Source organism: Ranitomeya imitator, chromosome 7, assembly GCF_032444005.1.
Source record: "Ranitomeya imitator isolate aRanImi1 chromosome 7, aRanImi1.pri, whole genome shotgun sequence".
NCBI classification, from domain to species: domain Eukaryota; kingdom Metazoa; phylum Chordata; class Amphibia; order Anura; family Dendrobatidae; genus Ranitomeya; species Ranitomeya imitator.
Window position 1 is genome coordinate 201,773,316 of NC_091288.1, and position 16,556 is coordinate 201,789,871.

Below are 16,556 nucleotides of genomic sequence, written 5' to 3' on the forward strand. Positions count from 1 at the left end.
GTTCTTTTCTTTGAATGCATCTTTTTTTTTTTCCTGTAAACTCTATGTTGGTGTTTTTGCCCAAAAAGCTCTACTTTTGTCTCATCTGACCAGAGAACATTCTTCCAAAACGTTTTAGGCTTTTTTTAGGTAAGTTTTGGCAAACTCCAGCCTGGCTTTTTTATGTCTTGGGGTAAGAAGTGGGGTCTTCCTGGGTCTCCTACCATACAATCCCTTTTCATTCAGACGCCGACGGATAGTACGGGTTGACACTGTTGCACCCTCGGACTGCAGGGCAGCTTGAACTTGTTTGGATGTTAGTCGAGGTTCTTTATCCAACATCCGCACAATCTTGCGTTGAAATCTCTTGTCAATTTTTCTTTTCCGTCCACATCTAGGGAGGTTAGCCACAGTGCCATGGGCTTTACACTTCTTGATGACACTGCGCACGGTAGACACAGGAACATTCAGGTCTTTGGAGATGGACTTGTAGCCTTGAGATTGCTCATGCTTCCTCACAATTTGGTTTCTCAAGTCCTCAGACAGTTCTTTGGTCTTCTTTCTTTTCTCCATGCTCAATGTGGTACACACAAGGACACAGGACAGAGGTTGAATCAACTTTAATCCATGTTAACTGGCTGCAAGTGTGATTTAGTTATTGCCAACACCTGTTAGATGCCACAGGTAAGTTACAGGTGCTGTTAATTACACAAATTAGAGAAGCGTCACATGGTTTTTCGAACAGTGCCAATACTTTTGTACACCCTTTTTTTATGTTTATTGTGGAATTATATCCAACTTGGCTTTAGGACAATTCTTTTTTTTTTTTTTTTTTTCATTTAAGACAAATTAAATGAAGATAATAATACCAAATAATTTGTGTTTGAAATCATTTTCAGGAAGAAACTGAGTATTATCTGACAGAATTGCAGGGGTGTCAATACGTTTGGCCATGACTGTACTATGTGACTGGGCAATATACTACGTGTCTCTGCTGTATACTACGTGGCTGGGCAATATACTACGTGACATATACTATGTGGCTGGGCAATATACTACGTGACATATACTATGTGACTGGGCAATATACTACGTAGCTGGGCAATATACTACGTGACTGGGCAATATACTACGTGGACATGCATATTCTAGAATACCCGATGCGTTAGAATCGGGCCACCATCTAGTGATGTTATAAAAGAGAATCTGCCGAAATCCAAATTTTTATTCAGTCTCCCATGACAGCACCATGAGAGAGGGGATCCGCCCTTCGGGGACAGGAAACCTACAGACATAAAAGGGTGTCACCTCTCTCCCTCATCAGTCGGTTGCCTGTCCCTGACGGGAACTCCTTCAGACGTACCTCGTGAAGACAGATGACGTGCCCAGTCCTTGCAGGCCGGTCCTGGTAGCAGGGGTCCCTTGCCTTGGCCTGTCCAGTGCGCTGGAAGCGCCACACACCAGGGGTACTGCTTATGTAGGCTGACAGCAGAGGGAAGCAGCCTTCAGGAGGGGTGCTGCCTTCATGGTGGCCCATCGCCGCAGGTACTATTAAGTATTAGCTGTCTCCTGTAGTGTGCGATCCGGAGGCGGTAGACAGCGCAGACCCCGGGGCTGTGGCGGGGGCACTCGTCTGGACCAATGGGAGGTCCACAATTCAGCTAAGGGTGCGGTTTTGGGGGGGGGGGGGGTGCCCAATAGCAGCAGCAGCATGCCTTGTAGTACCGGGCAAACCACCCGTATTTTCCTGCTGGCCCCGTCCGGGGGCTGTACCTTTGGGGTATTCAGCTATTTAGGAGACCTACAGTGGCTAACAAGTGCTTCGAGACCCATTCTTCAATATGGAGTCACCAGAGCAAGAAGTGCAGCAGCACTCGCCAGAGCAGCAGCATCAGCTCTCAGAGAAGCCCCACGGGAAAGTCTCCCAGCGATGGTCTAGTGGCAGTAGTGTTGGAGATAAAGCCTGACTGAACAAGTCCTCAGGCCATAGAGATATATCACCGGCTGGAAATGATCCCCCAAAGATGATGGTACTTCTCATTACACGTCTTGGGTAATTGATCTACAAGAAAGTTCACTTGGTTATGTACTGTTTTTTTCCTTATGTTCCCTCTCTCCTTATCTGTCAGGGGAGAAAGTGTTCAGCCAATGCTAAGCACAGAGAGTGTGCTAAGTGCGGAGTTCCACTTCCGGATGGCCATGAAAGGAAACTATGCAGGCTTTGTATACAACATTTAGTAGCAGAGGAGACGCCAGACTTTACTTCCAGCCTGAGGGACATGGTCAGACAAGAAGTCAGGAGTTCAGTTAAATCCTTATCCCAGGAGTTAGAATTCAAGGGAAAAGAGCCCAGATCCCCCATTTCAATTTCGGAGACTAACTCGGGAGAGCTAAGGTCAGACTTATCCTCGTCATCTTTAGTAGTCGGATCAAGTTGTTCCTGTTTCTGCTTGATCAGGTAAATCGACTTGTAAAAGTAGAAAAGAGTACCATTGAGGAACCCTGGTCAGAATGCTCCATGCATGACATGATGTTTAAGGGGCTAGACCGGAAAGCTCGTAGATCCTTTTCCCGTAGTTGATAAAATAAGCTCTCTGATTACACGTGAATGGAAAAAGCCCAAGAGGAAGGGTTGTCTACCACCAGCCTTTAAAAAAAGGTACCCATTCAAGGAGGCAGCATCATCCTCTTGTGATAAAGCCCCAAAGCTGGACACGGCGGTCGCCAAGCCGTGTAAAAGAAGCCTCTCTACCATTTAAGGAATTATGGAGTTTGAAAGACCCGCAAGATAGAAAGCCTGACGTGTTTCTAAAGGGTACTTGGGAAACGTCGGCAGGGTCCCTTAGGCCAGCAATTGCAGCCACTTGCACAGCACGGTCACTAATGGTATGGCTAGACTGCCTGGAGGAGCAGCTTAGGGACAAAGTCTCTAGAGATGAGATCCTATCCTCCCTTCCTATGATCCAGGGAGCGGCGGCATTTCTTTAGGATGCGTCGGCAGACTCTGTAAATTTAGCTGCCAGATCATCTGCGCTTTCCAACGTGGCCTGCCCGAGCCTTGTGGCTGAAATGCTGGCCAGGAGACATGCAAGCCAGATCAAAACTATGCGGCATTCCATGTGAAGGGGTACATTTATTTTGCTTAGTACTCGAACTGTTAGAGAAAGCGGCCGATAGTAAAAAAAATGATTCCCTTATCTGGGAATACCCTCATACAGGCGGGACTAAAATAGAGGGTGGTTCAACTGTACAAGGTCGACCAGGGAGAATACCAGATACTACAATAACAAGAAGAAAGGTGGAAGATATATGTTCAATTCCTTTCGTAACCACAGAAAACCACAATGACTGCCGGACTAGGTGGGAGGCAGGCTTTCAGCCTTCTACCCTGCCTGGTTAAGTATTTCAAACAGCTCATGGATTCTCACTGTTATCAAAATGGGGCAAAAATATGAATTTCAGAGGACACCTCAGGATAAATTTTTCCTAACTCCCATCCGTTATGCAGGCTGAAAGGTGGCAGATGAGGTTTAACAATGATAAATGTACGGTTATGCACATAGGAAGAAGGAATCAATATCACCATTACACGCTGAACGGGAAACCACTGGGTAAATCTGACAGGGAGAAGGACTTGGGGATCCTAGTTAATGATAAACTTACCTGGAGCAGCCAGTGCCAGGCAGCAGCTGCCAAGGCAAACAGGATCATGGGGTGCATTAAAAGAGGTCTGGATACACATGATGAGAGCATTATACTGCCTCTGTACAAATCCCTAGTTAGACCGCACATGGCGTACTGTGTCCAGTTTTGGGCACCGGTGCTCAGGAAGGATATAATGGAACTAGAGAGAGTACAAAGGAGGGCAACAAGATTAATAAAGGGAATGGGAGAACTACAATACCCAGATAGATTAGCGAAATTAGGATTATTTAGTCTAGCAAAAAGACGACTGAGGGGCGATCTAATAACCATGTATAAGTATATAAGGGGACAATACAAATATCTCGCTGAGGATCTGTTTATACCAAGGAAGGTGGCGGGCACAAGGGGGCATTCTTTGCGTCTGGAAGAGAGAAGGTTTTTCCACCAACATAGAAGAGGATTCTTTACTGTTAGGGCAGTGAGAATCTGGAATTGCTTGCCTGAAGAGGTGGTGATGGCGAACTCAGTCGTGGGGTTCAAGAGAGGCCTGATTGTCTTCCTGGAGCAGAACAATATTATATCATACAATTATTAGGTTCTGTAGAAGGACGTAGATCTGGGGATTTATTATGATGGCATATAGGCTGAACTGGATGGACAAATGTCTTTTTTCGGCCTTACTAACTATGTTACTATGTTACATAGTTATTAATGTTGAAGGAAGACTTTAAGGCTGGTTTCACATTTGCGTTTTTTGCCGCTGCGTTTAAACGCATGCGTTTTATTTTTCCTATATTTAACATTAAAAACGCATGCATTTTTTTTGTACGCGTTTGGCTGCGTTTGACGACACATGCGTTGTTTCTATGCTTGTGTTTTTTTTTTTCGGAAATGCAACATGTAGTAATTTCTAGAGGAGTTTTTTTGCCGCAAAAAAACATATTGCTGTCTATGTAAACACATGCGTTTTTAAGCACATGCGTTTGGTTGCGTTTTTAAACGCATGCGTTTCAATAGAAAAAAAACAAGTCTACACACTGATAAGCCACCCCCCACCATCAAGGTGATAAAGGGATCAAAACCCTAACCCTAGCCCTAACCCTACCCCTAAGGATCCAAACCCTAACCCTACCCCTAACCATAACCCTAGGGATCCAAACCCTAGCCATAACCATAACCCTAGGGATCCAAACCCTAACCCTAGCCCTAACCCTTGCCCTAACCCTACCTCTAACCCTAGGGATCCAAACCCTAACCCTAGCCCTAACCCTACCCCTAAGGCTAGGGATCCAAACCCTAACCCTACCCCTAACCCTAGGGATCCAAACCCTAACCCTAGCCCTAACCCTTGCCCTAACCCTACCTCTAACCCTAGGGATCCAAACCCTAACCCTAGCCCTAACCCTACCCCTAAGGCTAGTTTCACATTTGCGTTTAAAAACACAGCGTTTAAAACGCATCTGCGGGTGGTGAAAAAACGCATGTAAACGCATACAAACGCTGCGGTTTCGTATGCGGTAAAAAAATTATGCGTTTTTATGCGTTTACATGCGTTTTTTCCTGCGTTTGCGTTTTTGATACGCATGATGAGAAATTTCACAAGAGAAAAATCAAGATCCAGACACCGCCAATGGGACTACAGAGGGCGTGTGACATGACTCTGTGGACCAAAATATGGAAAAATTGTAGCTCTCAAAATGTGGTAACGCAAAAAATATTTTTTGGAATAAAAAGCGTCTTTAGTGTGTGACATCTGACAATCATAAAAATCAACTAGAAAACCCACTATAAATTGAAATGGCTATGGTTAGGATTAGGGTTAGGCTGGTTTCACATTTGTGTTTTTTGCCGCAGTGTTTGTACCACATATAAACGCATGCGTCGTGTTTTTCTATATTTAACATTAAAAACGCATGTGTTTTTTTGTTCTCGTTTTGCCGCGTTTGACGACGCATGCGTCTTTTTGTCGCTTGCGGCTTGGCGCGGAAATGCAACATGTAGTAATTTCTAGAGGTGTCGCCAGGAAACACATGCGTTCGATTGTGCACGGTTTGCGTAAAAAAAAAGCATTGCTGTCTATGTAAACACATGCATTTTTAAGCACATGCGTTTGGTTGTGTTTTTGAACGCATGCGTTTCAATAGAGAAAAACAAGTCTAGACACTGCTAAGCCACCCCCCCACCATCAAGGTGATAAAGGGATCCAAACCTTAACCCTAACCCACCATCAAGGTGATAAAGTGATCCAAGCCCTAACTCTAAACCTAACATTAACCCTAGCCATAAGCCACCATCAAGGTGATAAAGGGATCCAAAACCTAACCCTAGTCCTAGCTCTAACCCTAAGCCACCATCAAGGTGATAAAGGGATCCAAACCCTAACCCTAGCCCTAACCATAACCCTAGCCCTAACCCTATCCCTAACCCTAAGTCACCATGAAGGTGATAAAGGGATCCAAACCTTAACCCTAACCCACCATCAAGGTGATAAAGTGATCCAAACCCTAACTCTAAACCTAACACTAACCCTAGCCATAAGCCACCATCAAGGTGATAAAGGGATCCAAAACCTAACCCTAGTCCTAGCTCTAACCCTAAGCCACCATCAAGGTGATAAAGGGATCCAAACCCTAACCCTAACCCTAGCCCTAACCATAACCCTAGCCCTAACCCTAACCCTATCCCTAACCCTAAGTCACCATGAAGGTGATAAAGGGATCCAAACTCTAACCCTAACCCTAGCCCTAACCCTAATGGGGAAATGGAAATAAATACATTTTTTTAATGTTTACATTATTCCCTAACTAAAAGGAGTTGATGAAGGGGGTTTGATTTCTATTTATAAGGGGTTTTCTAGTGGATTTTTATGATTGGCAGCTGTCACACACTGAAAGACGCTTTTTATTCCAAAAAATATTTTTGGCATTACCACATTTTGAGAGCTACAATTTTTACATATTTTGGTCCACAGAGTCATGTGAGGTCTTGTTTTTTGCGGGAGGAGTTGACATTTTTATCGGTAACATTTTCAGGCACGTGACATTTTTGATTGCTTTTTATTCCGATTTTTGTGAAGCAGAATGAACAAAAGCCAGCTTGTGAAATTTCTCATCATGCGTACCAAAAGCCCAAACGCAGGAAAAAACGCATGTAAACGCGTACAAACACGGCGTTTTTTTAACCGCATGCGGCAACGCATGCTTAAAAAACGCAGCGTTTGTACGCATTTACATGCGTTTTTTTCACCACTTGCAGAAGCGTTTTAAACGCTGCAGATTTAAACGCAAATGTGAAACCAGCCGGTGGTGTGTTTCAATGTCTGACAGCCACCGAGGTGCGTTTTGATATCCAATAGCCGTGGCAGTGCATTTCGAGGTTCGACAGCTACAGCAGTGCGTTTTGAGTTCCGACGGCCACTGTGGCGCATTTCGAGGTCTACGAGACGCAGAGATGCGTAATCGAGGTCAGACAGCCACGGCGGTGCATTTTGAGGTCCAACAGACGTGCAGGTCCATTTTGAGGTCTGACAGCCGCAGTGACACGTTTTGAGGTCTGACAGCCAAGACACTGTTTTTTGAGTCCCGACAGCCGCGGCAGAGCACTTCGAGATCTGACAGCAGAGACAGTGCGTTTCAAGGTACAACAGCCGCAGCAGCACATAAGTACAGCAGCCGTGGTTGCACTTTTTGATGTCCGACAGACGCAGAGGTGCGTTTCGCTGATGCACATTTCAAAGTCCGATAGCAACAGAGGTGTGTTTCAAAATACAACAGCCACAGCGGCGCATTTCAAGGTCCGAAAGCCGCGGAGGTACATTTTGAGGTCCAACAGCCTCAGTGTCGTGTTTCATGGTCCAACAGCCGAAGAGTTACATTTTGAGGTCTGACAGCTGCAGTGTCCTGTTTCAAGGTCAAAAACCACAGCAGTGCATTTCAATATACAACAGCCGCAGGGATGCGCTTCAAGGTCCGACAGCCACATAGGTGCATTTCTAGGCTCGACAGCCGCGCCAACACGTTTCCAGGTCCGACAGCCGTGGCGGTATGTTTCAATGTCCTACAGCAATGGAGGTGCATTTCTAGGTTCGATAGCAGCGGCGACACATTACAAGGTCCGACAGCCGCAGCAGCAGGCGGTGGATTTCAATGTCCGACATCCGCAATGGTGCATTTCTAGGTCTCTAGCTAGGCAGCTGTGGTTGTGCTTTTTGAGATTCGACAGCTGTGGTGGCGTTTTTCGACTTCCGACAGCCACAGGGAAGCGTTTTGAGTTCTGACAGCCACAGGGAAGCGTTTTGAGGTCCGGCAGCCAAGACAACGCGGTTTGAGGTCCGACAGCTGCGGCGGTGCGTTTAGAGGTCCGACAGCTGCCGCGGTGCTTATTGAGGTCCGACAGTCGTGCAGGACCATTTTGAGGTCAGGCAGCTGCGATGGCGCGTTTCGACATCCGACACCCACGAAGGTCTGTTTTGAGGTCAGACAGCCACGGAGGTGTGTTTCGAGGTCCGACAGCCGCAGCGTGTTTTGAGGTCCGACAGCTGTGGCAGCCGCAATCGCATATGTGAATTTTGATTTCTGACAGCTGCGATGGTGCGTTTCAAGGTCCGACAGCAGCGGGTGCACATTTTGAAGTACGACAGCGGCGGTTGCGCTTTTCGGGGTCCAACAGCCACAGAGGTGCATTTCGATGTCTGACAGCCGCAGTGATGCATTTTGAGGTCCGACAGTCGCCACAACGCATTTTAAGGTCAGACAGCTGCCGTGGTGCGTTTTGAGGTCAGACAGCCGCAGATATGCGTTTTAACCAACAGCCGCGGCGGCGCGCTTCAAGATCTAGCAGTACAGTGAGTTTCAATGTACAACAGCCGCAGCAGCGCTTTTTGAAGTACGACAGCTGTGGTTGCACATTTCAAGGTCCGACAACCGCGGAGGTGGGTTTTGATCTCCAACATCCGCTGCTGCATGTTTTGAAGTCCGACAGCCACGGAGGTGCTCTTCGAGGTCCGACAGCTGTGACGGTGCATTTCGAGGTCTGAAAGCCATGGAGGTGCATTTCGATGTCCGACAGCCGTTTGGATGCGTTTTGAGGTCCGACAGCCACAGCGGCGTGGTTTGAGGTCCAACAGCCACAGAGGTAAGTTTCCAGGTCCGACAGCAATGGCGGCGTGGTTTGAGGTCCGACAGCCACAGAAGTGCGATTCGAGGTCCGACAGCCACGGAGGTGCGTTTCGATGTCCGACAGCGGCAGGGATGCAATTGGAGGTCCAACAACTGCAGCAGCGCTTTTTGATGTCTGACAGCCGAGGCGGTGCGATTCGACGTCCGACAGTTGTGGTGGTGTTTTCAAGATCCAACAACCTTGCTACGTTACGAGGTTCAACTGCCGTGTAGGTGCATTTCGATGTCTGACAGCCGTGGTGGTGCGATTCGAAGTTCGATAGCCGTGCCAGTGCGTTTTGTGGTCCGACAGCAGCAGAGATGCGTTTCAAAGTCCGACAGCCTCGGAGGTGCGTTACGATGTCCGACAGCCGCATAGGTGCATTTTGATGTCCGACAGTCGCATAGTGAATTTCGATTTCTGACAGCTGCAAAGGCGCATTTCAAGGTCCCACAGCAGCGGGTGCACGTTTCGAGGTACGACAGCGGCGGCTGCGCGTTTCGGGGTCCAGCAGCCACATAGGTGCATTTCGATGTACGACAGCTGCATGGATGCGTTTTGAGGTCCGACAGTCGCGGTGGTGCGTATTGAGGTCAGACAGCCGCGGCGGTGCGTATTGAGGTCAGACAGCCGCGGCGGTGCGTATTGAGGTCAGACAGCCGCGGCGGTGCATATTGAGGTCAGACAGCCACAGAGACGCATTTTACCCTAATTAATGACAGCGGATACGTCTTTTAACTGACCTGAGATATAAGAGAATAGCCTCCACATACAGGTGACAATCCAGCAGCTGTCGGCTGGTACACTATAGCTGACAACTTGCTGTATCAGCCATGATCACAGTTTGCACCATCCAAATCTGTTTAACCCCTTAGATGCTTCTGTCAATAGTTACTATTTCATTATAAATGGTTAACAAAGTATGAGGGCTTCCTCTTTATCCCAATTGGTGCCCTCAGATCATGATTTTGTGGTCCTGATGTTTGCCATAGCTATTCACGACCAAATAGTGACCTTAGAGCCTGACAGCTATAGTAATCTAGAGACATTTAGGTGGTAAAAATGCACATTTTCATTTGTGTCATGCCACTTTGCATTAATTCCTGAAAAGCACCTGAAGAGTTAATAAACTGCTTACCGGCTGCGCTTTTCGAAGTAGGACTGTGGCTGCTGCACATTTGAGGTCCGATAGACATGGAAGTGCATTTCAATGTTTGACAGCCTCGGAGGCGTGTTTCGAGGTCCTGTCATGTAGATATATCTCCAGTTTGTGCAGTGTATGGGGGGGGGGGGGGGACACAGATGGGGGCTTCGCTCCCTGCAGTTCTTGTCCCGTAAATAAAGATCCAGTGTGTGCAGAGTATGGGGGTCACAGGTGTTGGTTCTGTTCCCTACAGCTCCTGTCCTGTATATGTATATACACCGCGTATACATTGTGTGCAGTGTATGGGGGACACAGCGCTGCCGGGGCCTGGGGTGAAGGTGCCGCATCTGTGGATACTCTGGAAAAGAAAAGATGCTGGAAAACGGCACGTAAGGAGTTAAACGGGAGAGGAAATACATCCATGTACATCACTGAAGGCTGAGCGTTACCAAGGTTTCTGCTCATTGTCTGATCACAGAATCCGTTGGTGGGGGGAGGGGGAATTTTAATTTCCCGCTCATAATCTCTGGAGGATTATTACCGGTCACTGCCGATAGCGGAGATCACAATCCGGTCACACCCGGAACAGCGCGGAGTCCTGTCCTCCAGAGCCGCCGCACACGGGATCGTCCTCCGAGAGAAGGCGCCGTCACTGATGTGGAGGAGAATCACCCGCCCGGTCCCGATACTCCGGGACCTGCTAACTACATGTAGACCTCAGCGCGGAGTATCAGACACTGAGGAGGGGACATTTCCTGCGAGCTTGGCAGACGACACTCCCACCTGAGGGGTCTGAGACTTCATGTGGGATTCATCTCCTATTATTCTGTGGATATGTGCACCAACAATGGCGGCAATGGTGTATGTACCATCAGCCTCATGTGAGGACCCCGAGATAGGCGGCGCCGGCTCTTGTGGTGACGGTGTGGGTGGCTCTTAGAAGAGCCTTTGGTTTTGTAGAGATTGGCGGCAGCGCTCACTTGCTCTTGCTCGCCTTGCTGCTCTCGGTCTTCTTGGGCAGCAGCACGGCCTGGATGTTGGGCAGGACGCCCCCCTGGGCAATGGTCACCCCACCCAGCAGCCTGTTCAGCTCCTCGTCATTGCGCACCGCCAGCTGCAGGTGACGGGGGATGATGCGGGTCTTCTTGTTGTCCCGGGCAGCATTGCCGGCCAATTCCAGGATCTCAGCGGTCAGATACTCCAGCACAGCGGCCAGATAGACCGGAGCGCCGGCGCCGACTCTCTCAGCGTAGTTGCCCTTGCGGAGAAGCCTGTGCACACGGCCGACTGGGAACTGCAGTCCTGCCCGGGATGAGCGGGTCTTGGCCTTAGCTCGGACCTTTCCTCCTTGTTTGCCGCGTCCAGACATGATGGCGATAACGTCAGATAACAACTGAAGACAGAAAATCGTGTGGAGAAGAGACTGTGCTGTGTGGCCTTATATAGTCTGCTGCTCCGCCCTCCTCTCCTGTCATTGGATGACTCTGAAGCTGGCCAATGGGGAAGAGTCTTGAGGAACCGCCAATGAGCTGCCGAGGGCGGAGCTTATTATTGCTCCTTGCTCAAATTAGTTTCTCACCCAATAGAAAACGTTCGCTTTGGACAGAATAGATAAGGGGTGAAAACAGATATTTGTCTTGGAGCAGAAGGAAATGCAGAAATATTCTGTTGATTTGTAGTTTGCACTTGTTGAATTTGTGTCTACTATCAGCCATAAATTGCACTGACAGTCTGGTGGGTGAGGGGTTAATCCCTGTCAGTGCTTCTCCTCCGCTCCATCTGCACAGGAGGCGGCTCCTCACTCACCCGCTTATTACCCTGTGCAGATTCCCTGTGGTGTCCGCGCTGATCCTATCACAGCCTGACTGAGACAAGTCTCCTATGTTCTGCCCGGAGCCTGATGTGACGCTGCCGGGTCCCGGGTGGGGGAAGTCGCCGCTTCTGTATTGTATGATACAATATTGTTCTGCTCCAGGAAGACATCCAGGCCTCTCTTGAACCCCTCGACTGAGTTCGCCATCACCACCTCCTCAGGCAAGCAATTCCAGATTCTCACCGCCCTAACAGTAAAGAATCCTCTTCTATGTTGGTGGAAAAACCTTCTCTCCTCCAGACGCAAAGAATGCCCCCTTGTGCCCGTGGCCTTGGTATAAACCTTGGTATAAACAGATCCTCAGCGAGATATTTCTATTGTCCCCTTATATACTTATACATGGTTATTAGATCGCCCCTCAGTCGTCTTTTTCTAGACTAAATAATCCTAATTTCGCTAATCTATCTGGGTATTGTAGTTCTCAATAGAATTGTAGTTCTCAATACCCAGATAGTGGTAATGTTCTGAGCAGGGACACTCCGCAATCTTCTACACATGATCGTACATTTCCCATCACAGAGGGATCTGCTGGGAAGGGCAGAATTGGTCTTCCCTGAAATGTCTCTTGTAGGATACGTCCCTGACCAGTATATCGTCTCCACAGTACTGATTGTGACGGGAAAGGGACGATCTGATCGTCTCCAGGTCAGGCACACGGGCACATCACAGCATGTGGAGAACACGAATCAGTCTCTATATCCATGAGTGGAAACAGGAGCGAATACTGCACCGCTAACCTGGAAATCTGCAGACTCCTGTGTGGGATGTAAGAGAGCAATGATCGCTCAACACAAGCAGATTTCCCGATATCGGTCCTGGGAGCACGTGTCATATGAAGACAAAGGACGGAAAAAAGCGGGATCTTTAAACTTTTTACCATTGGAAACATTAGCTCCTCCCTCTGCTGATTGGCTGAACACAGGACGGTTAGGGGGGTTTGAATTTCCCGCCGCTTCTAAATGTAATGACGTCATTTACACTGTAAAAAGAATTCAATTAGGCTCTAGATCAACTCCACCGACCACCACAAATGGCTCCTGTTAACGGAGAAAGGAGAGTAATGAACGAGACCCCAGAATGCCGAGATCTGTGCAGCAAGGGGTTAAATAAGTCCCTGAATACACATCAACTCACTGAGCAATGCCCAGATTATTCCTGAGGTTTTCTCACCATCTCCCTCGTCATCAGACGCAGAGCCCCGGGCGGTGCGATCAGACACCTCGGGGAGACGGGAGAGGACACCGGAGCAGTGTGGGTGGCTCTTATAGTGAGGGTGTAGGTGGCTCTTATAGGGAGGGTGTGGGTGGCTCTTATAGGGAGGGTGTGGGTGGCTCTTAGAAGAGCCTTTGGGGTGAGGAGCGGAGCACGGAGCCGATCACTTGGCGCTGGTGTACTTGGTGACGGCCTTGGTGCCCTCGGACACGGCGTGCTTGGCCAGCTCTCCGGGCAGCAGCAGGCGCACGGCGGTCTGGATCTCCCGGGAGGTGATGGTGGAGCGCTTGTTGTAGTGAGCCAGGCGGGAGGCTTCCCCTGCGATGCGCTCGAAGATGTCGTTGACGAAGGAGTTCATGATGCCCATGGCCTTGGAGGAGATGCCGGTGTCGGGGTGGACCTGCTTCAGCACCTTGTACACGTAGATGGCGTAGCTCTCCTTCCTGCTCTTCCTCCGCTTCTTGCCGTCCTTCTTCTGAGTCTTGGTCACGGCTTTCTTGGAGCCCTTCTTGGGCGCAGGCGCAGACTTGGCGGGTTCAGGCATGATAACAACAAACCGGTCTCAGTACAAGTGAGCAGAATAATGATCCTGCTCCTCCAAGAGCGGAGGAATTTATAGCCCGGCCATGCAGATGAGCACTGCTGTCAGACCGCCGTGCTATTGGGTGATGATGTCATGTGACCAACGGGAACGTCAGACGCTCCGCCCACTGCAGCTGATTGGTGGTTCTCCAACTGATATTTCGCTTTTCAGCACCCTCCATATAGCGCTGTAAAACACGTATAATGCTGAATACATCTAAATAGTGCTGTGAAGCGCCATATACCGCAGTGCACCCTCATATAGTGCTCTATGTGTTAATGTAGCTCTGTTTACCCTTCATGTGCTGCAGTATACTCCAATATAGTGCTGCTATTCATCTGTATAGTGCAGAGTGCCCCCATATACTGCAACTTACTGACAAATGACTGTGCCACTTCCAGAGCTCGGCCGTCATGGCCCTGCAGGAGGCCAGCGAGGCTTATCTGCTGGGGAGTCTGGGGATGTACTAGATTTTCTCGGCACCACCATCCGCATGTGGGGTGCTGCTGTAATCCCGTTCATTATCCTCATTTTTCCTCTGCACATTCCCACATCCAGCCAAGTGATCGCGGGGTCCAGTATACTCATCAGCATTGCCAATACTTCGATATGTAGCAAAGAAGGAGTGGTGTAAAAATTTGGGGGGCATTTTGAGGGCAACCCAAACGTTGTGCCCCACCAAAAAATGCCCCGGTTGACCCAAAACATTCTGAAAAAAATTACCACACACTCTTATAGTGTTCCTCTACACACCCTGAGAATTTGTGGTCGACAGACCCAAACCGGGCTTAGCAGTGACCTTGCGCACCACAGACTTCAATGGGCAGGGTCACTTTGGGGAGTCTCTGCTCAGCCCAGTTTGTGGCTATCATCAACCCCAAATGTTCAGGGTGTGTAGCTCTAGTGGACCAGTGCTGTAAAAATTTAGGGGGCATTTTGAGATGACCCAAAACATATGCCCCTCCCCACCCCCAAACTTCTGAACAAATTACCCGACACTCTTGAATTGTTCCTCTACACACCCTGAACATTTGGGGTCGATGGGCACAAACTAGGCTGAGCAGTGACCCTGCGCGCGATAGGCTTCCATGGGCAGGGCAGCTTTGGGGGGTAACTGCTCAGCACAGATTGGGGCTATCGACTTCAAATTTTCATAGTGTGTAGAGGAATAATTCATGAGTGTGGGCTATTTTTTTCTGAATACCTTGCTCTATATACTGTACACACTGCTCTAGATATTGTACACTGCTCTATATACTGTACACACTGCTCTATATATTGTATACTGCTCTATATACTGTACACTGATTTACATACTGTACCCTCTCCTGTATATACTGTACACACTGCTACTGTACACTCTGGTCTATATACTGTGTACTCTGCTGTATATACTGTACACACTGCTCTATATACTGTACGCTCTGGTCTATAATACTGTACACTGCTGTATATACTGTTCACACTGCTCTATATACTGTACACTGCTCTAAATACTGTACACACTGCTCTATATACTGTATATACTGTATATATTGCTGTATATATACTGTATATACTGTATATATACTGTATATATTGCTGTATATACTGTACAATCTGTTGCACAGTCTGTATACACTGCTGTATATACTGTATACTCTGCTCTATATACTGTACACACGGCACTATGCTATACACTGCTCTATATACTGTACACTCTGGTCTATAAACTGGACACTGCTGTATATACTGTACTCTGCTTTATATACTGTACACACTGTTGTATATACTGTAGACTCTCCTCTATTATCTGTGACACTTATTACACTGCTGATCTGGGCTGTGCAGATGTGATGTTGTGCACTATATATACTATATACAGCTGTGTTCTCTGTGTAGACGCTGGATTTTGTGTCTCCGCTTTTCTCCCAATATTCCCCTTTTGCACAACAGTGGGGGTCACATACATGCATGAATATTTCAGTTTTCTCCCGAGATGTTCATGTGTTTGGTTGGGGAGTCGCGCTGTGCAGCTGTCGCCTCATCATCAGAGCTCTTCCCTCCATTACAGGCCGCAGCGGTCACAGCTTCACACTGGGTAAGACACGATATCAGGCAGGTGATTGCAATCAGCCCCCGATATGGATCATCTACTGATGTGGAACACGTGTCCCCCCAATACTCTGCACATACGGGGTAGAGTGATATCACAGGTCAGGGAGGTGGCAGTCAGCGGAGGCCGTCGCCTGTGTTACCCTTCTGGGTTCTCAGCAGCTCCAGCTGGTCCCCACATCGTACAATCAGCTTCCTGTGCGATAGACACTGGAGTAAAGATCCCTGTGATGGTGACAAGAGCCGGGAATAGGAGGAACGAGCTCCCGCAGCAGATTTATCTACCCGGACACACAGTGATGTGCAGATCGGGAGGACGGCGGCGATGATCCCGGGATTTCCTCTCCGCAATTTCTAGGCGTTTCCACTAGTGACGGCTACAAACGGTCGGTGGAGATGATGGAGAAGGAGAAGCGACGGAGGAATCGCGCTCTGCTGTCCGGTGTTAGCCGGTAAAGGGTTTTTATCCCGGGCAGGGAAGCACAAGGGGAGAGCGGAGCTTCACTACCTGCCAGCCCTTATGCCGAAGTGATCAGATTCTATTCTGTGTAATCCGCTCATGTAACCAATATTGGCGGAGGCTGCGGGGAGTTATAGATTTCATGTCTTATAAAAGCAGCTCAGCGGGTTATCGATTGTGCAGAGGTGTCAGTATGTGCATGTATATATGTGTATGTACATACCCCATACACCCTTGTATCATTTACCAAATAGTACCGTAACAATGAACAGCATCAGCGGTTCCAGCTCCATAATGCAAACAGGGGGCAGCACAATAAGATGGGGGCAAACACCAGTATATGTCAGGACTCGGGAGACTTAATGTTAGTCAGATAGGAGCTCTGCACTTCCGCAGCCATTTAATCTCA

The 16,556-nt window shown here is 48.4% G+C and overlaps 2 protein-coding genes across 2 annotated transcripts; both read right to left on the bottom strand.

Annotated features, from left to right (window-relative positions):
- Nucleotides 1–10,901: 10,901 nt before the first annotated feature.
- Nucleotides 10,902–11,335, bottom strand: LOC138645992 (histone H2A type 1). The gene has a single exon (XM_069735469.1). It carries the CDS (start codon nucleotides 11,292–11,294, stop codon nucleotides 10,902–10,904), a length of 393 nt encoding a protein of 130 aa, XP_069591570.1. The 5' UTR covers nucleotides 11,295–11,335.
- A 1,838-nt stretch (nucleotides 11,336–13,173) lies between these two features.
- LOC138645993 (histone H2B 1.1) lies at nucleotides 13,174–13,554 on the bottom strand. Its single transcript, XM_069735470.1, has one exon. The coding sequence runs from the start codon at nucleotides 13,552–13,554 to the stop codon at nucleotides 13,174–13,176; it is 381 nt and encodes a 126-aa protein (XP_069591571.1).
- Between the last annotated feature and the right edge of the window lie 3,002 nt (nucleotides 13,555–16,556).

What these genes read in the sequence shown, in the direction of transcription:
- LOC138645992 (XM_069735469.1), bottom strand. Translation starts at nt 11,294, where the DNA reads ATGTCTGGACGCGGCAAACAAGGAGGAAAGGTCCGAGCTAAGGCCAAG.
- LOC138645993 (XM_069735470.1), bottom strand. Translation starts at nt 13,554, where the DNA reads ATGCCTGAACCCGCCAAGTCTGCGCCTGCGCCCAAGAAGGGCTCCAAG.